The sequence below is a fragment of the Acanthaster planci genome, linkage group LG15 (assembly GCF_054643075.1).
Source record: "Acanthaster planci isolate LZ-2023a linkage group LG15, COTS_SCS, whole genome shotgun sequence".
Taxonomy (NCBI): domain Eukaryota; kingdom Metazoa; phylum Echinodermata; class Asteroidea; order Valvatida; family Acanthasteridae; genus Acanthaster; species Acanthaster planci.
Genome location: NC_141791.1, coordinates 838209 through 866112, shown reverse-complemented (window position 1 = coordinate 866112; position 27904 = coordinate 838209). Strand labels below are relative to the sequence as shown.

At 39.9% G+C, this 27904-nt stretch overlaps 1 protein-coding gene across 1 annotated transcript; it reads right to left on the bottom strand.

Moving 5' to 3' along the window:
* Positions 1–26: 26 nt before the first annotated feature.
* Positions 27–27880, bottom strand: ros1 (ROS proto-oncogene 1, receptor tyrosine kinase). The gene is made up of 42 exons (XM_022226273.2): positions 27714–27880; positions 21463–21519; positions 20601–20660; positions 20379–20405; positions 20082–20142; positions 19637–19803; positions 18889–19027; positions 18308–18598; positions 17637–17801; positions 17280–17476; positions 16724–16821; positions 15793–16358; positions 15387–15596; positions 15007–15111; positions 14673–14848; positions 14312–14550; positions 13897–13953; positions 13408–13568; positions 12915–13096; positions 12631–12751; positions 12187–12428; positions 11951–12014; positions 11460–11671; positions 10959–11167; positions 10271–10548; positions 9804–9974; positions 9409–9599; positions 8933–9071; positions 8300–8538; positions 7885–8085; positions 7328–7535; positions 6757–6880; positions 6172–6338; positions 5774–5863; positions 5446–5584; positions 5147–5306; positions 4776–4840; positions 4185–4412; positions 3883–4086; positions 3602–3736; positions 3010–3146; positions 27–2446 (listed from the first exon to the last, which is right to left on the bottom strand). The coding sequence occupies exons 1-42, from the start codon at positions 27837–27839 to the stop codon at positions 1740–1742; spliced, it is 7515 nt and encodes a 2504-aa protein (XP_022081965.2). The 5' UTR covers positions 27840–27880; the 3' UTR covers positions 27–1739.
* Positions 27881–27904: the final 24 nt, after the last annotated feature.

Sequence of the window (27904 nt, the reverse complement as noted above, 5' to 3'; positions counted from 1 at the left end):
AGAAAAAATGCAATTTTTCAAATCGGTTCAAAAGTAAAAAGCTGTCACCATCATCTTTATTCTTTGTTCAAGTAACACAAAGGACTAGGAAATAATCTGAATACAAATGGTATCGAATTTGGTTTCATAAACATGATATTATGCAAATTCATGCAGATTAATAACTGACACCTTAAAAAACAACCTGCCAAAACACGTATGTCTTTACAAAATAAAACTGGGGGGGTCAAGTGATTTTTAAAATGAATCAATTTTGGGATTTTGGATCTGAGTGTAAAATGAAACAAATATATACAATATCAGTGATTACTGAGGAGTGAACAATCAAGGCCGTCTTTCATCAATAGTTTCAAGGTTAATTCATCTTTGAAAATGAACACTTAATATCTGTAAGGGACATTTGTAAAGTGAAAACAAAAATTAGCTTTGTGAGATATAAAAAGGAGAAACCTCCATTAGTATTACTGCATGTCTATGCTGACAAATTCTGTTAGAGTTGCAAATATTAGAGCTTAAAATAAACATTTGGCTTTTTTGATTAATGAGCATTACCATCTTCAAATCTATCTTGAGGAATAATTTTTCCTATAGATATTTAATCTGATGATACTACCTGATACATAAAATATAAAGTATTGTCACAATGGCTAAGCAGTATGCAAGGAACACCACACACAACACAAATATTACAAATATAAATAGTTACTGTTCAATATGAATAACCAATTTGTTAACTATTCATGTCTTTGGAAAATACTGATGTAAATGCTGATATTGTATCAAAATTAGATGAAGAGTATATATTTATAAAAAGTTGGTATACTTAATCTATAGCGTAAAAATTGTAGTTAAATGCCGTTTGCTATGTCTTGCTTGTGATACTTGACGTTAGTTATCATTCTAAAATATAAACTATCAGTAAAAAAGTAAAAATTGATCAAAAATATACATATTAAAAACTGTGTTAAATTGGCATTAAGGCTATAATGTTGGCTTATCAAACAAGATATTTGGTCTCGGAAAGTATTTTTAATTTTCTTTTTACAGAAATCAGTAAGTTTGTTAGGATAGTTTGGCTACAAAGTATCCATCATGATGCGGAAAGAATTTCAAAGTTTGATGGGTTTATCAGAGAAATAAAATAAAACGTTATATACCTTGTTAGAATGTAAGAAACGTTGTTGTCTGCAGGCACGTATTTTAAGGGCTAGGAAAATAATGTACCTCAAAAATATTAAAAATGGATCAGTGTTAAAAAAGTGGAAGACCTAAAAATAAATACAGTAAAAAAATCTAAATCCGCACCTGTCACAGAAACGTACACCTGTTATGGACTGCAATGAGCAATCAGCCACAAGCTGGACCAACAGAGACCAACAGAGGGCGCAAGTTCCTTAGCAACAGAGGCTCCTTTGGTTGGAACTGCACTTTGCTGGTCACAGCAACTGTTAAATGCACATGTTACGGTGGTATCTCGACCATGAAAATGAACACTCCTGACCAACACGGCTCTGTGTTACTGATGAGGGGGTGGTTCTCCTCACGCAGACAAAAACAAAACCGAAACAAACACAGCACAACAAAGCTTTGTCTATTAAATGATTCCCTACCTTAAATGCAGAGCTCTGTTCTTGGTAGTCTTCGTGAGGTGAGAAGTGAAAAAAATGAGAATCAGGAGCACGACCCTGAAGTACAGGGAACCTCATCTGAAACAAAAGTCATTGTAAGCTCGGCTAAGATCAGACTTGATACACTGTATGATCTTCCTCAATGTTCTTGGGCCAGTTGGTATAGTCCCTGCGATCAGCCTCATCACCCGAATCTTGCCGGAATGGATTTGGAGCTCTTCTTTTTGGTGGTTGAGACGCGTTGGGTTTGCTGATAAGGTAGGGCTCATCCATGACCCCCATGCTTGGCCCTCGCTGTACATCGGCTTGCTCTCTCCGCCTCTCCTCGATTTCTTCTCGCTTCCTTTTACCCTCTTCTGCCTTCTGTATTCGTTTCTCTTTCTTATTGGGATCCACCCAACTTCCTTTCATATTCAGGGGTTTCTTGGATGTCGGTGGCTTATTGGAAGAAGCTGTATCACTCGGCTGCCTGGTGGGTGGTTCTGGTTTAGGTACCTTAGCACCAGTGGCCTTGCTGAAGGAAGACGGGGCTGCTGTGTACCTTGGTTCCAGCTCAGCGGCACCCTGCGGTAGCCCCAAGGAATCTCTGTTATTATTCCGCTGCTTGGGTTTAGCACCTTGGCTGCTGTACTGATCTGCCCCTTGCTGTTCCCGGTATCGTCTGGCATCTTCCTGAGCCTTGGCCTTGATCTCAGCAAGGCTGTCTGTACTTTCTCGTCGTCCCAGGGACTGGGCACTGTCCATTGGCTGTAGGTAATCTTCAGTGCCTTGAGGGCTGTTACCTCCTCCGCCCAAGCGAAGGTACTTGATAGAGCCTTCTACATTCAACACAGAGAATAAACAAGAATTGGACAGCTTCAAATACAATTGTAACAAAACAGCAACAGCGACACCAAAATGCCCCTTTACAGGTACACTGATGCTCAAATCTATCAATGGAAGCTTGGCTGAACAGAATGTTTAACTCTATAGGTGATATTTGTCCACAGCAATTCAGACAATTTGTTGGTAGCATCATGAACTGATGTATCGTGGATAGTTTCCACACCATGAACTGATGTATCGAGGATAGTTTCCACACCATGAACTGATGTATCGTGGATAGTTTCCACACCATGAACTGATGTATCGTGGATAGTTTCCACACCATGAACTGATGTATCGTGGATAGTTTCCACACCATGAAATGATGTATCGTGGATAGTTTCCACACCATGAACTGATGTATCGTGGATAGTTTCCACACCATGAACTGATGTATCGTATGTACAAAGTACACAGCTCATTTGACAGAACACAACTTCCAGAGATTAGATATACTCAAAACTCTTAACAGGTTAAGCATGATTATCAATTTTATAGGCAATGACGATGGACTTACTGTCAAACGCTGGGTTATCCACCCCGCTAGACATTGAAGCCGACTTGCGCCTGTACGTGTTCAGCTGCTCTAGGATTGAATGGAATGATGGCCTGGCCTCTGGTTGTTTCTCCCAACACTTCAGCATTAGGTGATGTCTGCCAAAGATCAGGTCAAAGGTCAAACTCAATCAGTTGTTTTTTTAATCAGTCACGTAAACAATAAGAAATTGAGTCTCTGCAAAGGTTGCAGAAAAGTAAAAGGATGATCAATCGTGTTGTTTACAGTGAAAACTTCATGCGTACCAGACCTGAAAAAGCCATTACAAATAAATCTGTTTAGAGAGATGTCCTTAGCCACATTTCAGTAGATACTACCTCGAAAATGTATGTGCTAAGCAAATATCAGCAGGCAAACAGTAACACCAAATATACAAACCACTGCATTTTAGCTGGTCACCTCCTCCTGCTAAGCGAGTATTTTTTCACTGAACAAATTTCTGTTTTAATTAGCTCAACAGAATTCAATACAGCCGGTACTGAGGAGTTGTTTCCTCTATATCTCGACACCTTGACAACGTACAAGGGTCTATTTTTGTCAGACAGTTACTTACATATCATCCGGACAGTTGTCTGGCCGGTCCAATCTTCCACCGGCTGTGACATAGTGCAGGACCTCCACATTAGTCCGAGCCGGGTATGGTTGCTGGCCTAAGGTCATGACCTCCCATACCAAGACACCAAACGCCCTGTCAAGATACACAAACAGCAAACAGAAAAATCATGCCAATGTAAGTAGCTTGTTTTGGGCAAACTTTTAAAGATGTTTCAAAGTCACTAACAACAAATGTTTAAGTTTTCCCACGGTATCAGCAAGACATAAACTATGCCTTACCACACATCTGACTGGGTCGTAAATACGCCGTCCATCAAGGCTTCTGGTGACATCCAACGGACAGGTAGTAATCCCTCACCCTCCTTACGATAGTAATCACTCTTGTAGATGTCACGAGCTAGTCCAAAGTCGCCAATCTTGACCGATCGGTCCGGGGCAAGGTAATCCTTCGTGGAGACTAGACAATTCCTAGCAGCCAAATCCCTGAGAAGAAAATCAAATGAATTTATCTTTTACAAACTCTTACCATCCAAGTTATGATTTAAAAATAAAACATGGACGTGGCTGCATTCCAGACCTACCTGTGAACAAACTTGAGGCTTTCCAGGTACCGGCAACCCTTAGCAACATCGATGACAATGTCTGTCAAGTCCAAGGGGCTCAGACGACAGGGGGTAATGGAGGTTCCACGAGCTCCTCGAAGGTAGGACAGCAAATCCCCACCTTCCATCAACTCCAAGATTATGAATTGAGGATCATTGTCCAAACACACCCCAAGTAGTCCAAGGATGTTCTTGTCGTGGAAATTACTACTCAGAGAGGAAAGGCAAATATAAGACAACTTTCCACTTAACTGAAAACAGCCGATCCAATCAAGTAAAAAATGGCATCAGGGCACTGTGTAGCCAGTGAGTTTGTCATTTCAAGAAATGATTGTGATTATACCTAGATGATCCATGCAAACTCCTTGGCAGGTATCATGCTTCCAAGAACACTTCCTATCAACTTCAATCCAACATCTGAAAGTCGTGATTTACCCATGAGTGCAATAGTGGGCTGACTGAGTGTCCCAAAAATCACAGTGAAAATGAATAATCTGCCAAATTAACAAATTTGTTAAATTACCAAAAAATTCAGCAATACAGGTGAATACATAATGCATGTATGCATACCCCATCAGTACGGCCTCTTTCAAGAACTCTTCTTTCTCTTGATCTGTAGCCCCTTGCTTCAATGTCTATAACCATGGCAAGAGAAAACACCAGTGAATCATTCAGAACATCACACAACACATTCTGACTCTCAAAATGTACGATTTTTTCTGTCAAAGTCAAGATGTGAGAGGTAAACTGCGGCAGCACAGAATAGGTCGGTACGTTGTTTTCTGACACGGTCTGTATGTTGCTACCTTTTCCTCATTGCTTTCAAAACCAGGTTTGCTGTAAAATATAGTTTTTTTGTTTTATAAGATAAACCTTTAGTGTAACGGGAGCAGTACGGCAATAATTATTTGTTTCACCAGAGTGAAATCATCTTTCTTTACCTTGACAGCAACCCGTGTCTCTCCCGAGTCTGGCCCATGGATGTTTAAAGCAAGGCCTTCAAAGACTTCTCCAAATGCTCCGCTGCCAAGGAAAGTTATCAACTTGAGTCGTTCCCTCGGGAAGATGGGTAATTCAACCTCCTTTCCGTCAACTGTGGTACTGCAAGATGAAATAAATATCACAATACAGAAGGTGAAATTATAAATACAACGAGTCTGAAAAAGACTTTTACCAGAGTGACTTGAGAATTGCTAAGAGTTGATCAAAAATTGTTACGGGCTGATTGGCTTCAACTTACGTGACAGCATACAGCGAGTTATCTTTCTGAACGATGGTTGTCGGGTACTGTCGTAGGGTAGCTAACTCGGTGTCGGTTCGATATTCAACAGTCACGCTGTTCTTCCATTTGGCATCTCTCTTTGCTCTACGACGTAGAACTGAAAGATTACAGGCAGAATATTACTCCAAAAATCTACAAATTTTTTCCTTTGGAATGCAGCAAATCCATGGCAACAAAAAATTCAGAAAAACAGTGCCAAAATTTTGTGTCTTTAGATGACGTAAAGAACAAAGAAATGTTAAAATTCAAAGAAAGAAGAGAAAGGAAAGCAAAAGATACAACTTACTTAGAGCGACGACGATGATAGCTAGAAGGACTAGCACAAAGACCACGGCAGCAACAATAATGATTATCAATGTGTTTGGGGTTTCTTGACCTAAAAGGAAAAAAATCCAGTAGCATATTTATTTCTAGACCAAACCATACCAGACTTTCACTAGAACTCTATGTTTCGATGACCAACTTGTAAAAATTATTGAAATCAATGGTCAGGGTGGGTCTATGAATCTTTCTTGGTTCCCAACTAGCAGTTTCTAAATCACAAATGAAGAAAAAGTTTAATAGACCAACATAAATACCTGAAATGGGTAAATTACTTCCAGAATGTTCATCATTCACAAATGACTATATTGAATAATATCAGGGATTTTCTGGAATAGCAGTTAGAAAAATCTTGATATCAACCTCCTGTCATGTAGACCTGTGGCTGGCTTGTTGCACTATAAGGTCCAACACCCACAGTAGAGTAACCAGCCACGTGGAAGGTGTAAAACTCTCCTTCTGTCAGATTGGTGGCTTCCCACGATGCCAGGTTGCCTTGGTAGACAGTCTGCCAGCTACCCTTACTGGATCTGTCAGGAATGCAATTCAGCAAAGACAAGGATGCTCACTGGGGACTCGAACCCTGAACCACTGGAGTGCTGCGCCAGTGTTTTATCTCCTATTGAACACATGCAATTGTTATAATGATGGGTCCTATCCTTCATCAAGAGGGGTGGGATTCGAACCCACAACCTCCTGCTTAGTCTTGGACAATCATCGGTCATTCATGCATGTGGGCCTGGTAGATGATATAGCAGCAGGTTCAGCTAACAATCTAGTATTGCTAAAAATCAAACTGGCTCTACTTTCACTTGTGCCTTGTGCCACTTGTGTAACCGCAATTGTGGTAAATTGTCATGCTCAGGAACAGTGATCACAGTTCCTAATTAGCCATGAAAACACATTTCTCTCGAGAGCAAGTGAGGTTTTCAGCAATGATTGACTCACTTTCCTTGCAGGATATATTGGAAGTTTTCCTCAGGGCCATTGACAGCCGGTTTCGTCCATCTCACTTCAAATCCTTGAGCTTTCTCGATGATCTCAGGGGGGGCAGGTGCATCAGGCAGCCCAGCTAGCAATGAAGAAAAAATGCCAATTATCATCATGGTGAATTTTATGACGGAACTTCATTTCTAATCTGAATGTAACACCACTCGAATGCCCTTTTAAATCATGCAATACATCGGCCAACTCTCTCCACTTGGATTGTTTTCACTGATCAGCTATGAGCCCCAAGCTGGACCAAGAGAGGGTGCAATTTTCCTGGCAATGGAGGCGACTTTGGTTGGAACTGCACTTTGCTGGTTTACAAACGACTATGAAATGTAAGCGTTGCAGTCGCATCGCTACCAACAAAATGAACACTCCCGACCAAAATGGCTCTTTTCAACCAATGAGGGGATACTCCTGTGGAAGGCGGATAGAATCTTCCAATCCATGTTTTTTTTCAAATCAAACAGGCCAACAATAGCAATCAGATATTGTGTCACTTCCCAGAGGTAAATCCTGCTTTTCTAACCTGCTGTGCCACTGCTAATAATCCTTTCAAGATCCTGTGAGTACTTGTAGGTCCTGTCAGTGATGTAGGTGACGTGAACGCGGATGTGATAATGAGAGTAAGGTTCCAAGTTGGTAAGAATTTCCTGGTAGTCGGTGCTTGGCTGCGTTTGGTTATCCACATTGATATAACTCCATTCGGATGAAAGCTTGTTGTCGCTTGGAACAGACTGACAAATGAAGCCAAACATTTTCCACATTGTCAACATAAAATTCAAGAATATCAAGACATCTGTAATGCTAGAGAAACATAACTGCTTTTATAAGTCACGCAAGGAAATTGGTGTCAAGAATCACATGCAAACATCTCTTTAGTTTCTTCTCACTCTAAACAACTTGTTTCCATTTTTGATGACCTCACACACACGATGTTTTTGGACAATTTCAGTTTATCTTTTTTTGGACAAATTTGAGTTTTAGGGACCAATCATCCGATCAGTATCTTCCAAAATTGTTTGATTTGTGCATTCCTTGATGGCACAGACAAAAAGAAAAGAAACTTGTCAACATTTGTCTTACACTGAGTCCTCGATATCCAGCGTAGAGATACTCTATCCTATGCATTGCCACACTGCCATCGCTAGGTGATGTCCAATTCACAGTGATGGAGTCAGCTGAGCTTGACAACACCCTGACAATGTCTGGAACCTGGAAGGTTGTCGTGGAAACCTGCTGGCTTAGACTCATAGCCTCTATGTCTGATGCTGGATAGCTTTTGACCTATAAGATAAAAGGAAATTTTTCTGGGAAAGGTACTTTAGATATGACGCTGAGAAGCTAGGTTTGGATCTCAACAAACATTTTACAGACGAAACAATGTCATTTCTTTAAACATTTGGGGATTCTGAAGTAATTTTGACAAATTGACATGCTGAAAAGCTTAAACTTCAAATTCAAGAATTACAACCATCAACTAGATTTTAAAAAATTCTACCTGAAAGTTGTAATCGGTTCCCCCCATCAGACCATTAATGGTCATCTCCAAAACAAGCGCTGAACTGTTGCCAACAGGATAAAGTGTCTCACTTCCAACTGAATTTACACCAAGGAAGAAGATGACTTTGTAGCGCAGATGTTCAATCGGTCCATTGGGCTCCAAGGGGCGGAGCCACTGAACCCTGACCTCGTAGGGGTAAAGGACAGTAACGGTGACATTACGTGCTTCGCTAGGTGCTGACAAATAAAAATTCATGCAAAATGAAAAAAAAAGTGAATACTCTGAAGGTATAAACAAAGATAAAGAAGGTATGAGTTATTTCAAAATGTGTTTAAGAAAAAGATCTGACTGATAAGAGTGCGCATTCAGAAAATGATTGGTGTATCAATTCTAAATCCTGTGAAATCTGAAAATCAATAATCCTTTTACATTTTAGATTAGACTGCCTGCTTTGAGCAACAATGTGATGAGATATCATAGCATGGATAACCCTTCTGCCTTGGCACAGGTTGAAAGGGATTCAATATAAACTTCCATAGATAAGAATAATTCTCTGTGTCTAGGGTCATTTGGCAAATCAACTGACTGATTTTGGCAAATCAACTGACTGGCATAGAGGTTTCTGCTTACCTCCAAAGTTTGTCATGGAGATTGCCACTGGTCCAAGGGGTGGATCGCCGACGGTGTAATAATTACGAGCTGAGATGCTGATGTTGTATTCGGTAAAAGGGTCTAAGCCATCTAGAAGGATGTCGGTATCAGTTGTTGTCTGTGATTGACAGAAAAAATAGTTTCTCTGGGATTTCTAACATTAAATGAAAACCTTCCGAATAGCTTAGAAAACTACTCAGGATGAACGAGATACTGAGGTGTGACCTAAGGTTACATGGATAGCAGTCAGAGCTTTGGCATGGTCTCCAACCACCTGCAGGCACAAATCAAGCTTCAGTCAGGTGTCCTTCTTTCTTTCACTTTCAACTTGTTCTACAATGTGATTAAAGTTAAACTACTAACAAACATGACATCACTGAAGAGCAAAAATGTTGTCCAGTCCTCAGTTTTGAAGCTACGTGAACTAGACTCCCTCCTTAGAAGTAACTGTTTACCTTGGTCATCAGTGGCTGCATTCTGGACTCTGTCTTCCCATAATGCAGTGTGTAAACTACAGCTGACCTACTGACCCTAGTACACTGTGAGGGCACTGCGGCTGGTGTCAGGCTCAGGTTTAATGAGTTGCTTGTGCTGGATACCAGCTGAGCTTGGGAGGTATAAGGTGGAGGTGCTAAACATGTTGGATCTGAAGGGAAAAATGATAACCCAATGCAAAGTTGACCCACCAGGAAGAAGTAAAACCACACCCCTCGAAGCTTTGCACAGCAAAGATCAGAAAAATATAAAGATAGTTGCAAAATCAAGAAAATGTACCATTACGACAAGATACTGGAAATAACCAACTGAGGTCATTAATAGTGCTGACATTCTGTGAGAATTCCGAACTCACCTGGGTACGGCTGAAGATTTTCTCCAAAGGCAGCTAAGGTAGGGACTGGAGTTACACTCCTGGACCTGAAATCTTGACCTGTGACCTTGTCAACACTGGCTTCTATCCCTTGATTCTCATTGGTCCAGTACACCCTAGTCTGGTCAACAGTCAGTGAGTCTGGAGGCAGACCTGAAGTTTAATAAACATTATTTTATCTTTCCAGGACAAAAACGCAAGACTATGAAAGCAATTGTGAAAAATTCTAAAGGTGACATTTCATTCCAACGGCTACAAATTGTAAGAGTACTGTATCTGACATAATTTTTCTTCAACAGCACCAAGTATAACTCACTGATGTAATTTTAGAATTGGAAAAATTAGGCCTGGCCACTGGAAATGTAACATCTACCTTGTGAACCAATGATATTAACAGTGGCAACAACTCCTTTTGACAAAGGAGAGTGGGTCATTTTCTAGGGCAATACCTGACTGAGCATGCTCAGACGCAGTGACAACCAGTCGACACTGACAGCCATCGAGATCTGCAGCGTAGATATCCCCAGTCGTCATGACAGCATAGAACAGTTCTGGATTCTGAGGATTTGATTGGTCCATAGCAACAGCACCACTAACTGACACATCTGGACTGCAGTTGCATGACTGGCGTTTCCGTCGTCCCCCTTGGAAACCCAACAGAGGTCGTGAACTTTGACCTTGCAGGTCTGAGGTCATGAGGACTGTTTGCTCAGTCCAATACAGACGACTGCAAAGTAAAGAAATTATTTTTTAAAAAGAATTTGTCTATGTTTGATGGGTATACAATCGACAACTGCATGTATGTCCCAATGAAGAGGAGAGAGGCAAATGTAAAGAACCTTGCCTCGGGACACAAATACACATAAGACCAATCCACTAATAGCCCCATTCATATGATGTCTTGACCAATCACAGCCGTAACTCTGTTGACTAATGTCGGGCAAATCTGACAAGTGTGCACCTGCTCGTGACACGCAGGACACCAAGCATGCAGTGTTACACTGAACAGGAGCACAGGTTGCTGTCCACCTGTGTAGTAAGTGAGGCTTCACTAATTGCCCTTGAACAACCTTTCACAAGTAGATGAGCCAGGTTTACTCCAGATTAGCTACACTACTCTTTGCAAACAGTACTTACCTGTTCAGAGGATCTACCACAATGCCCTGGTACCAGCAGGTATTGTTTGATGTTTCAACACCGGTGATGGTAGATAACGCAGACTCGGTAGGAAGGGTTGTGTCATATTTCAAGATCTCATTACCACTTGCAACGTAGACACAACGCGACAACCAGTCAACCGCTAGACCAGTTGCTTGAGGCAGGCAGCCAGCTTCAATTGGAAATAACTGTAAGGGGTAAACAATTAAACACTATTGCTCAAAAATAATCATTTGGGGCATCTGATGCACAATTTCGACTGTTGCCGATCTTGGTATGTGAAGAAATCTCAGAGAAACTTCAGGTGCTTTCTTATCAAGCTGATAGATCAACAGATAGGACGGTCCAAAAGATTTCTCTTTGGTACATTTGGCAAAGTCTCATTCTTGGAACAAAGGAATGCTACATTCTTGGCACTATAACCAAAACAGCTTCTGCTAGCTTTTCGATAAGGAATGTCATCATTTAAGAACTGCTCACATTTTGTTCATTACTGCCATCAAAGTTACTGCTTTTCACCATCAGTTTGGTGCTGTCGGCCCAGAACAGGATTTTCTCTTGAGCAATAAATGCCACAGCAACAGCTGACACACTCTCCCCACCCAGGAGTTCTGTGGATGTCTGGGTGTCTAGGTCCGTCTGTGTGATACCACTTGACCCGATGGAGAAGATGACGGGTGGAGGACTGGGCACTATGGGGAGAATAAAAAAATCACAGGATTTATAAACTCTAGCTAATAATTTATGTGCTAGGTTTGCATACAATGTAAAAAGCTATACAGGGAACTTACAAAGCCGAATCAACCATTTGTAAGCCTAGAAGAAAGAAGATGTGAATGTAGATCAAGTCACTTTCAACAGCAAAATCAAAATATTAGATGGATACATTTATGATTAAATGATACATTTCTTTCTTTTTTCCTTCACAAATGTACGAAATTGTCCAAGTAGCTCAGTTTAATGCAACTTACCACTGGTTGTAACATGAACCAGTGAAGTGACTGGTCCACTACCTACTGCAGTGAATCCTTCCACCTGCATGGGAAAAAAAAACAAGAGATTTCTTTTATGAAACCGGTCAGTGTTAAAAACATCAGGACACGTGTAAGATTCGGAAATTTCTATTTACAAAAATTAAAATTGAAGGGAAAAAAATGGAAAGAAAAAATTTGAGAAACAAAGAGAGAAGATAACAGAATCCACCAACCTGGAAATTATAGGAGGTATTGCTCATCAAATTGTGAATAGCAAATTCTGTGGTCTGGTTGTCAAGGGTCGTCATTGTCAGCTCATTTACTGACACACCCCAGTGAACTTTGTACCCCAGGAGAATACCATTGGCCTCCTGGACAGCATCCCATCGGAATACGGCACTGTAGTTACTTAAGCCAGTATAGATATCCTTGTTTTCTAGAAGGAAAACACGGGGCGTCTGTGGCACTGTTGGAACTGTACAAGAGAATCGAGAACAAAAGACACAAAATTGGGATTTTTTTTGTCGACGGTTGGCATAGCCTTTACTTCAATTTGTATCTTTGCTGACCCATGTAAGAATCCACTGAGGGCAATCAAATGTTGATACCTCTCGCATGTTCTCTCAACCAATAGGAATCCACGGATCACTGGAGCATGAATGAATATGCATTATTACCTGACATAGGAGATCTCTGAGTCACTGTAACTGGTTCAGCTGAGCCCCAGTAGGTGTAAGCCTGGATGGATATCATCAGAGGCTGAAACGGATCTACACCCATCACATTATACACAGCTTCCTGAAAAACAGAACATGACCAATATCAGATTCAAATTCACTGAATTTCTTTTGGCATTTTGCTACGAGCATTCTAGGATCTAAGCCAATTTGACATCATGAATCTAATCTACTGGCAAATTCCTGTGCTTAAGATCAAACGGAGGAAACAAGCTTCACTCTACCTGTACAACTGCTGTAAACTCAGCATTACTGGCTGTCACACTGACATCATAGAACACACTCCCATAGTTCACCTCATTGCTGGCGCGCCATGTGATGTTAAAATTATGCCATGCTCCAGTAATCTGGATGGAGCCAGCCGGAATCACGGAAGGAATGACGGTGGGAACTGAAGAAAAACCATCTAGGAAAAAGGGAGCAGTTGTAGCTTAAGGCAGAGTTGTTTGAAGCAGAAATCATATCCACCCAAACACTCCCCTAAAACAACTACAAAGGTCATACAATAGCAAAAAGGTGACAGATATTTGTTGAGAAAGAGATCAAAAGTCTGTTGTGGCCTTTGACCCTTGACATGGCCTTTGTTATTAAGGCAATAAATAGTAAAATCATACAGACACAAGACTATTTCTTCCCCAGAAATGGTGACAGATATCTTGAAAACAAAAAAATCATAATGCTGTAGAAAAGAATTTTTTTGGGGGGTCTCTGTTGTACCTGGCAGGGGGTGGAGTGTGCTCTGTATTATGCTGAGGGTTGTAGCACCCTGTCCGATAGGTAGTGTGGCAAGACTACCTCCCTCCACACTACCAATGATAATCTCATCTTGTTCATTTATCCATAACAACTTCTGACTGTAGAAACTCAAGGCAGCTCTCCTATAAACACAAAAAAACAAAAGTACACTCTTTAATCAGTTTCAGAGTGACAACAAATCAAGACAGAGACTGTTGGTTAAAATTCTCCACCAACTCAAATCATAAGATTTTTCCCAAACTGCCTGCCATCATTAATACCTCACAATGGATCACTGAAACATCAATTTGAATAACCATCTACAAGTGCGAACTTTCCGAGATAGGGCAACCCAACATTTCAATCCTAGACGGCATCTTTGTCAAGGTCTTGCTGACTTCAAGTCTCTGGGAGAAATCTTAGGACAATAATCCTCTCAAAATTGTGGGTGTTGCGCACGTTGATACTTACTCTGTATTTGAAGGCACAGTGCCGACCTCTTGTTTGCTTGTAGCTGGGTCTTCCAAGCTATAAATAGAACATCAACCAGGGCAAGAACAGAAAATAATGGAAAACAAAAACATGCATCATGAAAATGCACAAAATTCTCCACCAAAATGGAACGGGGTAATTGAACTTAAACTATGCATGTTTAAGAAAAAGCGCTGAAGTTAATAAAGGAGTAAAAAGGTCACATGCAAGGAAGAAGATTCATGTTCACCAATCACAGCACAGGTTAAAAACTGGAAGTCAAGTAACTAACCAGTCAGAGCTTTCCCTTAAAACTCTTCTTATTGGTTGAAAGTAACAACAAACTCTAGTGTTAAACACTAGACTACCACCATCCAAAAGTTTTACTTTTTACAGATTTTATTGTCAATCTTACCCAGTTCTGGCTAGCTGAGCTCTGAAGAGCTTCAATGACTGAACACTATCCTCATTGGTCAGTGCAAACCAGTACACAAAGCCACTACTGAGGTCAAGGGTCAAGCCAGCAATGAGGTCATCAGATATGCCACTGATTCGCTCATAATCAAAGCGTCCTTGGCCAGTGAAGCGTGAACACTCAACAGTCTTAGTTGTGGTCCAGTACATGAAGGCATTAAGCGAATCAATTGCGAGATCCTGAAATACAAAAATACCGCCAGAGTTAACAAAAAAAAACCCCAAGGCAAAAACCCTAAATCAAAGACTGGACATGGATTATAGAAATTGTAACTGGTTTCTGTGGAAACTGAAAAACTTGCCTGTTGGTTACTGCGTCCACGGTACAACTTCCCAGTGAACCAATCAACAGCCAGTGCCTCAGTGTACAATGTGAAAGGCAGTTCTTCCACTGTCATTTGAGGGTCAGTCACATTGGTCTTGAAGACGGCACCCATGCTGTCACACCAGTACAAAGTGTTTCCATTCCAGGCAAAGTCTAGCAACAGAAAAGAGGACTATGTGATAAAAAAAACAACCCAACTATTTGCCATTATTAAGAAAAAGAATGTTTTAACAATCTTTTAGCTTTAAAAAATGAGTATGCATTCATGCTAGTATAAGAATTTCAACATCAACTACATGTTCAAAATTCACCTCTTACAGTACTCCCATTCACAACATCTGTCAACCCAGTACCGTCCAGATTGATTCTCTTGATTGTGTCACTTGATGCAAAGACAAGATAAGGGTCTTCAGTAACTGTGAGGTTGGGAGAAAAAGAGAAAACAGAAAAACTCATCAAGCATTGAAATACTGACTGTCAAATACAATTTTTGGATTCAATTACAGTCTAAAGAGTTATTTATTCAACAATGGGTCTCTAGCAACAGGGGCTCCTTTGGAAGTAATAATGCATCGCTGGTTCACGGACGACTATAAAGCATTGCAGTCCCATTGCTACCAACAAAAGGAACGCTCCTGACCAACGCGGCTCTCCTCAACCATGAGGGGGTGCTTCTGCTCAAGACAGATACCTTGTTTAAGTGTAGTCCCAATAAAGTTCTCTGACCAAGGTCCTCTAGCTGTTTCTGAGTAGCCTCGTACCCTGATGCGATACATGGAATCTGACGTCAGGTTCTGAAGGCTGACAGTCAAGCCTTGGATAGAATCTAGGATGAGCACGTCTGAGAGAATCACATCAGTCAGCTCAATCTCGTAGGTCCATTTCTGCCAAGCTCCCTGGCCTGTTAACAAACCCAAACTAGTTTTAGGTAATTACAACTGAATTAAGTGAGCAAACAGTGCTCATCTAGCACCGAGTGGCATGAAAATCGTGCTGTAAACTTTCCTTCAACAGAAATACTTTTATACTTAGAAGTGATAGAATACAAATGTGTGTTGTAACAAAAGATTTTAGCTTGGAATCAATGCATTACTAACCAGTGCTTTCAAGATTGGTTGGTCTGACCCATGAAACTTCAGCCGTTGTGTCTGAGAACAAAACCTGGAGATCAGTTGGTGGAGTAGCAGGGGCTGGGATTGGCTGATAATAAGGATGAAACACGTCTAAGCCGTGGTAAGCTTCAGCACAGATAAAGTGGTCACTTTCCATTATGGTTCCAGATGTGGCTTCAAAGTACATGAATGCTTTATTGTATTGATCCCCATTGGTGAGAGAGCAATTCCTGACGGCGTTGTCATATCGAGTCCAGACAAATAAATTGTTGAAGTAGGCCAAACTGGACACATTAGTGAAAAATTCAAGTACATGGTTCTCGCCCACTCGCAGCATGTCCTGTTCTGACCCATCCAAGAAAGAACTGACGATTGAATCGTTGTTGGCATTGGGGAAAATCACTTGGTAACCAACCGGATCTATCAGGAAAGTCTCGACATTATCAAGTTGGATGATGAGCTCCTTCCGTGCAGTTGCATTGTTTCCTAAGTGAGCCAAGTCAAGCCGATAGATTCCCTTTGACAGACCAAGCTCTGACCAGTAAATAAACCTAAACAAACAAACAAACAAACAAACAAACATTTGCATTTACACTCAAGCCATTTCAACAAATTAATGGAACTGATTTCAATACATCCACAAAATATCAGCTGACACATCAAAATGTGACCTCGCACAAACTGAGAATGAAGCGTCATTTTGCTGCAAGTATTACCTCTTTTAAGGGACACAATTCTCCCAACAGAAGTCTTTCAAACTGCAAGATTTCTCTGATATCTCAAAGACCAAAAACCAGCACTGATAATTTTGTTCAGGAACCAAATATTTATACTCCTGCCTTCTCTTGTGATATCACAAGTTCCAAATAACTACGGATCTTAAGACTCCATAAATGATTCTACATTGATCCCTTACCCATTGTAAGGGTCAACATGCAATTCTGTCGGTGTCAAGTCCAGACCATCAATCACAACCTCTGGTGACTGGCTGCATGCAAGATCACATCTCAATATCTGCAATGAAATTTATGAGTTGACTTTAATCCAAACTTTGGCAGTGTCAAATGCTGAAATCTGATGATGGTACACAGATGCATTCATTATGATTATAACAGAAAACAAGTAAGATTTGAAAATGAGAATAAGAATCATCTTCTCTCCTAAGGAGGACCGAACCATCCTGGTCAAATCGTTGAATTCACTCTCACTGGTTCTCAGAACTCCCACTCTTACTGAAGAGATTAATTTCACTTGGTGAACCCACAAACCCTCTGTCTTAACAGAATACGAAGAAATTGCAAGCACTGCAATTTTCCTATTTCAGGGAAATCAACACAATCTGTAGAATCCTTCAAAGATGTAACATGCGCGCCTCACAATGAAGAAAACACCCAGAACCTAAAAACCTGTTCTTTATAACGTTTTGAACAGAAAGTGCTGAGAATAAACACATCATCAAAGAAAAAGCTCACCTGATTTTCCTGCACAAAGTACAAATGATCAAACAGCCAATCAACAGTCAGCAAGGTCGTGACCTTTGTGCCGCTATAGATGACCTCAGAGGAAGTATTCCAAGTGTCCAGGTTAGACACATTGACAGGCCGGCGATGGATTCGTCCCGCAGAATCAGACAGATAAAGAAGCTTCTCCCAGTAATGAACTGCAACATCTGAAGTGTTATTGACACCAAGAATGTATTACCAAACCATTACCAAGATTTCTCAAGTCATCTATCTACAAGTACCGGTCGTAAAGTCATACAGAGCTGAAAAGACAACTCTGCTTGATAAACAACATGAGAATCCTACTGAAGAATTTCACATCCATACCTGCAATGGTGACATTTTCTACATCAGCTATGTGTGTGTCACTTGGGAAAATGGTCAAATCTTCCAACTTGTCAAGAGGTGTGAACGACACGTGAGATGCCAGAGTTGAGGTGAAGAAATTGAAGGCTGTAACACCAACGACTAAGAAGGGCTGGATGCTTGTATCTGCCGGGGGGGGGGAATCATAAAGAGGTGAAGACGTAGTGCAATCTTGGATGAAATACAGCAACGCTCTCTAAATATCAACCCCTCATAATGGGTGTTGTGGGGGGCCAAGAGGGGTGCCCCCCCAAAAAGCAGCAAGTGTAAAACAACACACAAAAAAGGGGAAAAGGGAAAGAACTGAAAAGAAGGGTCAAAGGTCAATGAAAATCACCAATTAGCTTGAAATATCCTCAAGCTGGCCCCTTCCACTGTTCAGGATTTATTAGTTTATAGCTGATGAGTACTTGCCACTCCATGGAAATTTTCCCCTGGAAAAAAGTGGTTCCCCCTGGAAAACAATCTTGATGATGCCTGCGCTTCAAATTACTTCTTGTGGAGAACAGCTAACAAAATAATGATTAAAATATCTGCAGGTAAATACTTCAGTAATAAATTCTATCCCTCAAGCTGGCAGTAATTCAGCAGACAAAACCATCTATAAGAGGAAACAGCCACAGTTCATGTACCATTCAACGGTGGAAGTGTTGTGATACTCCGTCTGGCTTCCGGACTCATCCCTTTTGCATTTCTAGCCTCCACTGTCACAGTGTAGAGTGTCCCCGGCTCCAGTCTGATAAACGTGTACTTATTTCTGGTTGGATCGACCGGTGCCATGGATCTGTAGCCGGCGGTATTCTCTACCGAGACTGAGTACTGGATGATGCGTCCGCTAGGGAAATTTGGAGTCTTCCAGGATACGGCGATAGTTGACGGGCTTGGCGATACAAGACTGGTGATGATGGGTGCAGATAATGGAACTAACAAGTACAGGAAATTAGTAATCATTAGTCAAACTTACAAGAATGTATTGATGGGAATATAGAGGAAGATACAGAGACCAACCGGTTGATTTCAGTGAATCTAAGGTGCTTTTATTGTACTATGGTCTCTTGAATGGTGACCTTTTTTTCTCTGAAGCCTGTCACGTAGAATTGCTCTTGGCATCGAAGAAAGATTTCCACACAATGAACCAACCTTGCACTACTCAAAAACTACAAAATTGACTGAATTTCAAAGAAGAATATGTGAAACTCACTGACAGGCTTACCTCCATATGGATCTGTGGTGATTTGTACGCTGGCATTAGAAGACAGTGTGTGTCTAGGTGTTATGACCCACTGGATGCGGAACTTGTAGGATACAAATGGGTGTAGTCCAGTGACTGATGCTTGAAGGTCAGAAACAGGCTGAGGGAAGAGGAAAAAAAGTCACTGTATTTCAAAACAGGTCATCCTGAACCCTCACTGAGTGATTACGGTTCAAAACAGGTCACCCTGAACCCTCACTGAGTGATTACGGTTCAAAACAGGTCATCCTGAACCCTCACTGAGTGATTACGGTTCAAAACAGGTCATCCTGAACCCTCACTGAGTGATTACGGTTCAAAACAGGTCACCCTGAACCCTCACTGAGTGATTACGGTTCAAAACAGGTCACCCTGAACCCTAACCCGAGTGATCAAGGTTCTGTGCACATGGCAGTCACAGGGCTGAGTCAATTCGAATAATTCACTTTTCCAATATTAGACATTCAATTAGATCAAATATTTTGCATCGAAATTTGGAAAATAATATTTGCACATTTGATAATTGATCAAGTGTTCAGATATTCGGCACAGTCCTAGGCAGTCATGTTGTATATATCGGATCTTCCTATCTACAAGGACACACATGCAAGAAAACGTCAGTGAGCAGTATAGTAGCAGTGAGGTCACAGTGAGGTCACGCTGTGAATCAATGGTGGTATAATGAGAATTAACCAATGAACATTGATCAAAACAGCTTCTTGTCGCTTACCTGTAAGTGATACGATGTCCATGTGCTGCCCTCAATGTTTACATATCGCCATTGCAGTATGTATGTCACAGCTGGGTGATTGGCTGACATCCACCCAATGTCAACGCTGTCATTTGTGATACTCTCCATTGACACAACAAAAGGTGGAGAAGCAATCCCAATTTGAGCTGAAACAAAATGAGAATGTAGAGGGTCGTGCTGACCATTCTCAATGGAAAATTCTTGAACTCTTATATTTTTATTCCCACCAAATCCACTTGTTCTGCATCATGTACGCAAATGTAGTTAATAAGAATACAATTATCTATTGTAATTTCATCTTTTGGTTTTATGCTAAAGCATTTTAATATTCATGAGTACAGCGGTGATGTCATCACAGGCAGAAAGTTTTGGTTAGAGTGTCTAACAAATACTTTTCTTTGAATATAAATGCTAATAATGTTACCTCTGACAGCTGCTGCATATTCATTTTCAGCGTAGAGACACCCTGAACCACAACTTTGAACCTTAAAACAAACAAATGACACATATTACACGCTTTAATTACGCTATCTCTGGACACAAAATAATATGAGCAAAACATCATTAGTAAATCCAGAATATTGTTTGCAGCTTGATGGGAACAATACCAAATTACATGTGTAAATGAAAAACAGACTTTTCAATTTCTGTCACACAAGCCTGAAATTTATAAACATATACATAAATGATTAATTACGAAAGAAATGAACATATATCTTACCTGGGTTTCTAGTGAAAATGCAGATTCCTGCAAACAGGAAACAAAGCAGCAAGATTAATGATGACCGTTTCTTTTTCTCATCCAACTAAAACGATTAATTGTTCAAGGCAGACATACTTTCAGACAGATGGATAGATGAATTCAATATGACCTTTGACCCCAAATGCTTGATAACTACCAATGTCCTTACTTGAATCAAATACTCATAATCCATATACTTACACATTGTAGATTGCACACTTCTGCAGTTGTGTTATCCCAATTAGAGCAGCCTCTTCTGCACTGTTAAAGAAACGAAATCATTTCCCCTTTCTTTATTTCTTTCTTTTATTTTTTATCGAACTCTCTGATTGTTTATGAAGAAATAAGACACATCTCTTTTATAAATCAAATTCTACTCATGAACGCAACTGCCAGAAAGAACACCTTGGTGACTGAGGAGAAAATATTTTTCAGTTGAGTTTGATGTAGCTTGTGTGAAATTTTCAAGAAAATCAACTGATTGTTCCCATCGTCCATTCATTTCTAAAAACTTTGTCTCAAGTTTGGTTTGGAATGTGAGTCATGTCCCTTGCTGGTGGCATTGGACAACCACGGTCCAATCGAATCTGATTGGTCCATGGGCTTCAGACTCCAACTAAGACTCCTTCCTTTCATGTTATCACTGAATTTCACATTCCAGAATGATTTGTTTATCTAAGAAAAACTCTGACCAGACATCGGATGACCAATTCTGCTCTATTATGGTAAGTGTTTTCAAGGGGGATCAAAGCAAATACCATCACAGAAAGAAATGTCTCTCCCAAGCTACTCCTAGACATTGAACATGTAAGAAGGCACTGCAACAGCAAAATACAAAAAGTCATCATTTACAGTTAACATGTAATTTTCAGAAAACCAGACCTACTAAGTTCTTTGATGTGTCTGCATCATTGTGTTTATTTATGTATGTCTTTCTATGAAAACATTCACCTGATTCATTGAAGACTTGACACACATGTTTATAAACATCAGCTCAAATTCCATTTTTGAAGGAAACTGGCTTAGTTTAATTGGATCCCTGAGATGATTGTTATTAACTTACAGAGCTGATTCTGCATGTGTCATTACAGGTTAGCCTCTCTGCTCCGCTTGCATCTGTCTGAAGCCACAAAACAAAAATTACATGTAAATCTGACGAGTCTAGGTTTGTCAGTATTCTTGTTGATCTTCTGAAATAAACACAGAATACTAAAATAAGAACTACAGAGAGGAATGGGGTCAGGGGGGCCAGTGGCCCTCAACTGGGGGCATAGCCCTCCCTCATCCACTCTTTGCAGGTCCTTTAATGGGGGTGGAGCTTAACAGATTGGCTTATTCATAGCTGATGTCTGATGGTCTCACAACTGGCCTCCAAACTTTGAAAATCATTCCGCCGCCGTTGATCTGAACCTAGAACCTCCAGAACAGCACACCACTGCTGAATCATTCATAGCTATTGAAACAATGACCTCTCAAAAATTGATTTTTCATTTATCGGAGGAATTAGCTTTTCCTGCAAAGGGTTTAAATTTGCATGGATCTAAAAATTTGATTCTCTTTAAGAAATAAAATCTTTGAGTATACATGTACATAACCCCCTCCCTGGCTTCACCCCAGCACTTACATGTTTATCAGCACTCTGTACATGTCAAGTAAACACAGCTGCCCATTTAGGAACCCTTTCAACAATACTAGAGAATTCCAAAATCTGTTGATTCCACACTTCTAACAATGAGAGGTCAAGGTTACAACCTCTTTAACCTGAGGGGATTTTAATGTCTGTGTTCCATTCTGTTGGTATTCATTTATCTGTGGTTTGGTTATAACGAAGTCAGTTTGCGGTACACCACAGACCATGAGATCGGGACAAGTGGTTTTCGTCATGTGAGTGGAATGCTCTGCAAACATATCTGACCACCAAAACACCACTTGATGATGCCATTGAGATTTTTCCCTGACTTTCTGCATTATCTGATACAGAGGCTGAGAGTCAGGTTCAATCATTTTGAAGTGAAAGGACCGAAACTTGGTAGTTGAAGTTTCCTGAATCTATTTCAAACATGTAAATGATTACACCTCTCATGTACAAATAAGTTGTACATGTACGTGTGATCACACATGTACTTCCACCCGTAATTTGTCACTGTTCAGACAACATGGTGGAATTTGCTACTGTAAGTGATTCTTACAACGTTAAGCTCTAAGTTGAACACACACTGAGAAAACTAATCATTTATACGAACCTCCTCAAAAACATTTACAAAACTCCTTGTGCCCTTGCAATTCTACACTTTCAAAGCTGCTCTATCAAGACAGAATTCACAACCTCCAATAAATCTTGTACTGCCACAGAAAAAAATCTGTCACAGAAACAACTGCTGGGTAATTTACAAGGACTGAACTCTCTTGTTGACCTTGTAAGTAAAGAAATTACTGCCCTCAGGAAGAAATTGTTGGAAGTCAATCACTTCCTGAAGTTGAAGTCTACTCACACAAAGTGCTACCACCTTGGTTTGCGCATGTATTGGTACTTCTATCAAAAACTCGAGATTTTCAAAATTATTTTGCACGTTTGTCATACGTGATATTTCCAAAATGTTTAAAAGCTAAGTTGGCACCATTTCTTGGTGTTCACACCAAGACTGCAATAAAACTGTTTCTTTAGGAAAAGGGAATCAAGAGGTAAAAACTGTGCATTTGAAGACTTTGTTAACAAGTTGGCAGACTTGCAATGCATGATTAATTGCACAAATTGAGAAAGTTGTATCAATGCATGACAGAAATGTTCTTTGTTGACTGTTCTGAAACTCTGTGACTGGAACACCTGGAGGGTAAACATGTATTTTATTTATCTTTTTTCATGGGGCAAGCACTGTGCATTGTGTGAGTTGGGCACAGCGTGGGCTTGTTACGGATGAAGAACTGCATTTAATACCAAAATTTATTTAAAAAAAGGCTGATGTGTAGGTTTTTGTGTCTTTTGGATACAAACATTTTGAGCCGAACAACCTTTCTAAAGAAAAATACACGGTGAAGGTGAACTTATGTGATTCACTTTGGCACAGCTTGGTACCTATGATCTTCAAGTCCATTTCTGTCTTTTCACACCAATTTGTCAGCATAGACAATTAAAAAATATTCAGACTTGAGGCAAGACTAGGATGTTGCTTGTCTTCTGAATATTGCCCTGCCCATGTTGTGCAAGTGAACTAGATTGGTTTGCGGTAGCACCATGGATGTATCTCTTTTTTTCGAGTATGTGTGGTTCTGAAAAGAAGCGATGGTACTAACGTTTCGGACGGTATGCTCTGTTCTTCCTCAGGCATGACAACCATAAACCTATCTAGTTTAATTGCTATCTCCACCATGAAAACCTTCAAATCCCACCATGTTGTACAATGTTCATGTAGATATATTTGTTTCTTTAACCCTAACCCTCCTCAATCCTTCACCTGTTGGAGGACTGAGGAGTGTTAGGGTTAATGCCATTATAAAGATTTCATTCCTTTTGAAGTTAATCAACAAGCTGACTGTGCCCATAAACATACCGAATCTGTTTACTTAACAAAGCAATTTAATGCTTATCTTTTCTTCAAATACTTCCAAGCAATGATTAACCTGTAGAATATTTCCAACATGTTATCAATCTTCGTGTTGGATAAATTGCTCAAATGCAAATAATCAGATCACACGCCAAAGAAAAAAGAGTACTTAATGAAGGGCATACTACTCAGTCCAAACTAGATGTGGTAAACCTTGTCAAAACTTGAAAGGAATTTCAGTTTGAATGTTATGGCAATGAACGTGTCAGAAACGCAAAGATGTAACAGCTGCTATGGTCCACATAAACTGGATTCAATAATATTGAAATGAGGATAAAGAGAAAAAAAGAAGACTTAGATATGTGGGGAGTTGGAAATACGTAAGAGAGTTGTGGATTTTTTTAAAATTATAGTCTGGGTCTGAAATTCAAAAAATAACCTAGCCAAAATTTTCATGTACAGGTTAAAAATATTGCTAGAAAAAAAATGGCTTTCCAGCATTGCCCGACTACAGCGTACGGGTTACTTCCCACTAAAATATTGTATTAAACGGTCACAGAGAAATCCAATGCTGATGCCACATACACACTGACTTTGACTTTCATACATACATGTATATACATCCTGAACAAATTTTATTCCTCCATGGTGTAAGTAAAATCCTTCCGATCCAGGAACAGCTCGAACCAATATTAGGAAAAGTCCTATTTTGTTTCCATAAACAAGGGAGTGTTGAGGGAAGATACGTGTCGAATATCAATGAGTCCATAAATCATCTCCCGTTTACTTCCCTCAGACTTTCAACACTGATTACCCTCAGACTCCAACCAATGTTGTTTTCAGCAAGCAAGCTCAACAAAAGACATGTGGTATTACCATTCTTCCAAGAGCCTTGGAGCCAACAAATGACACTTAAGGGTGAAAGAAATCTCCCCAAAGCTTGTCAAGAGCTATCACAGTTTCCTGTAACACTGACAGGCCAAGAACCATTAACAAGAACATATCAAATTTTTCAACTCCTACTGAGTTCCGGATAGAATGTTGCTCACAGAATGTTCCAATTGCACAATCCGCATCTGTATGAATAAATTTGAAAACAAAAATCATTTTTGGAAAAACAATACATACTGGAGTTGGAAATGTGGGAGCTACAAATTGTAATCTTATCACAGTAGATGTGTTTTACCAATTATGTAGCAATTATTTTTTGTGTACGTGGTGAAAAGCGAACAAATAAATAATGTAAGCAGCATTCATGTGTCTGACAAGATGACAAGTCTTTTGATACTGTACAATCAATTAACAGCAAAATATTTGTATCAGGCAAGGTGCTTTGCTACTTATCAAAACTTGATCACAACTTCATGATTCTTCCTGTTCAAAAAATGTGACACCTGAACACAAGCAATTAATCAGAGCTTGACATTAAACCAAATATTTTCATTACATGGTTTGTTTCAAGGGATGTAAGCCATGTGTTTATTACAGGCGGGCATGATTATACCACATCATTCATCAGACACGTTCATCAAAATGTAATCTGACATGTTGAGCTTCAACGCATAAATATTCCAGATTCCAGACTCAGAAAAAGTCACCAGGGGTCATGCAAGGTCATGAAGGTCAATCTCCATTATCTCACTACACAATGCCATTTGGATTATATTGCATACTGGTCAGTGGGATGCCATGCATGGCATGCTAAGAGTATCTACAAATATGATCATTCTCCTAAAAACGGCAATGTCACAGTACACCTTATTCAAAGCAAGAAAACTTCTCAAGAATACAGATTTATGAAGCAGCAAAGAACTGTAATATTCACAACTACAAATCACACCGCACCACACACTGAGTCCTCCAGAGAGTCAGATTTTTCAGTGACATTTTGAACAAACCCGGACTTGAAATCTGAATAATATTGTTTCAGAGTTTCTAAGAATCTACTACATAGCACCTTTATATACTTTGTAGCAGCTTATCAATGACTGTCTGACTTCAAGTGGCATTAGGATGACCCCACAGTCAAGATCTAACTCCTGGGGGGTTCGGAAAATTGAGTTAAGTCAAAGGTCAGCCCAAGCTTTCTTGAACCTGTGTCCAGGAGCAGTAAACATGTACATGTAGTACGTGCTTTGAAGTGCAAACACCACCCCATTAAGGGTCACGCAGAGAGTGATCCGATGAATTCTGATTGAATTAAAGGTTTTGAACTTTACCAATGAAGTTTACATGAACAATGTATAAGAAAGAAGCAGTGTACACCCCATACCGAGGTGGGAGCGGTGTGTCCAAATTTACAAGCTTTCATGGGTTCACTGGGTACATTTGAACCAGTGATTCCTTATTTATTATACATAGACATAACCACTTAACACATGAACTCAAGTGAGTCAATGGCTAAATTTGAATTGGATGTAATTTTAGGAGCAGTACTTAATGGTTTTTTATGAAATAAAAGTTATTTTTATAGTTTAATTAGAAATTCTTCTCAAATAATGTACTTTGTTCATTGTTGGCCAATCTATTTTGACAGTGACAGCTGTAAGTATTGTTTGTTCTACATGTATCTGCAACTAACAAGAAAATATTTTGTATTATTTTATATTATTTCATTATTTATATTAGTTCATGAGCACATGATCCTCGTTAAAAGAACTTTTGTTTGCCCTATAAAAACTGTAACCCCTTGAAGTGACTTTGGGATATCTGGCTGAAAACCACATTCTACAGTCATTTGCAAAAATTTAAGCCCACCCACACAAAATGCATAAAGCTGAAGAAAAACCAAACTGAAACCAATCAAACATGGCAACTATGTTTATTGTCAATGAGTAACCTTGGTATCTTGACTAATATTGGACTACATTTCCATGATTTGAAATGTTAATTAGTGTGCCCTCCTTTATTTCTGATTACTTTATAGACTGGCTTTTTTACCCATGTTGCCTTTAAGACAAAATGTCATACAAGACCTGCCTTTGCGAAAAACGTAATTCAGAAGGGTATATAGCACTACACTGATGTAATGGACCACTGTAAAATCATATTAAGTAATCATTCAATGAGACAATGTAATGCTGGCCCAGTGACAGAAATACCAGTAAAATGGTCTTAAACTTTTGCAAATGACTGTAGTGGAAACATTTTCTCAAAGTTTAGTAAAATAAGCCAAAGGAATTCCAACAAAAACTGCACAACTTTTTCACTTGAAAATAAGCCTACATGGGGTTTTGTGACTTTATATACATGATTGCAATTAACTAAACTAATGGAAAACTGTTGAATGGGCGTGAAACATGTTTAACTTATTTGGAAAATACTGTTAAATGTTGCTGATGTTATTCCTCCATGATTTACCGTCCCTACCCCCCTGGCTAACACAAGCCTAGCCTAATTTAATCAAGTCCCTATCGACTATGCACACATCAACAGAGTACAGATCAACACACAGAACTGTCAATAAAAAAACTGGAAGTAGTATTAGCACACATTCTTTAAACCCATAAACGTGTGAGTAAAAGACATTTGGAATGTCAACAACATGTACCAGCCGTCCCCCCAGGTCTATTTCTCCCTCCATATTCAGTGCATTCATGCTCTGAGCTAGCCATGCCCTACTTCAACACTTGTAACTGGACGCGGGCAAAATTCCTGATGCATGCAACGTGCAAACTAGTACATGGTCGGAACCCCATTAAGAAAACTTGACAGACTTCACCAATTCAAAACGATGCTCAAAAAGTGGTTCTGCATCTGTAGAACTACTTACCAAAGTTAGCTGACAGGTTTCCTCGCATCGGCTAACTAGATCTGCATTTGTCCATGAAATATAGATGGTAAAAAGTAGCAAAATCACTTGGAAAGTCCACCTGTTTTTCGCACTGTTCACCGCCATTGCAGCAGGGCCATTGGGGATCACGAAGTGCACGGTTTATTTCGGTAAACCGCAAGACAGATACT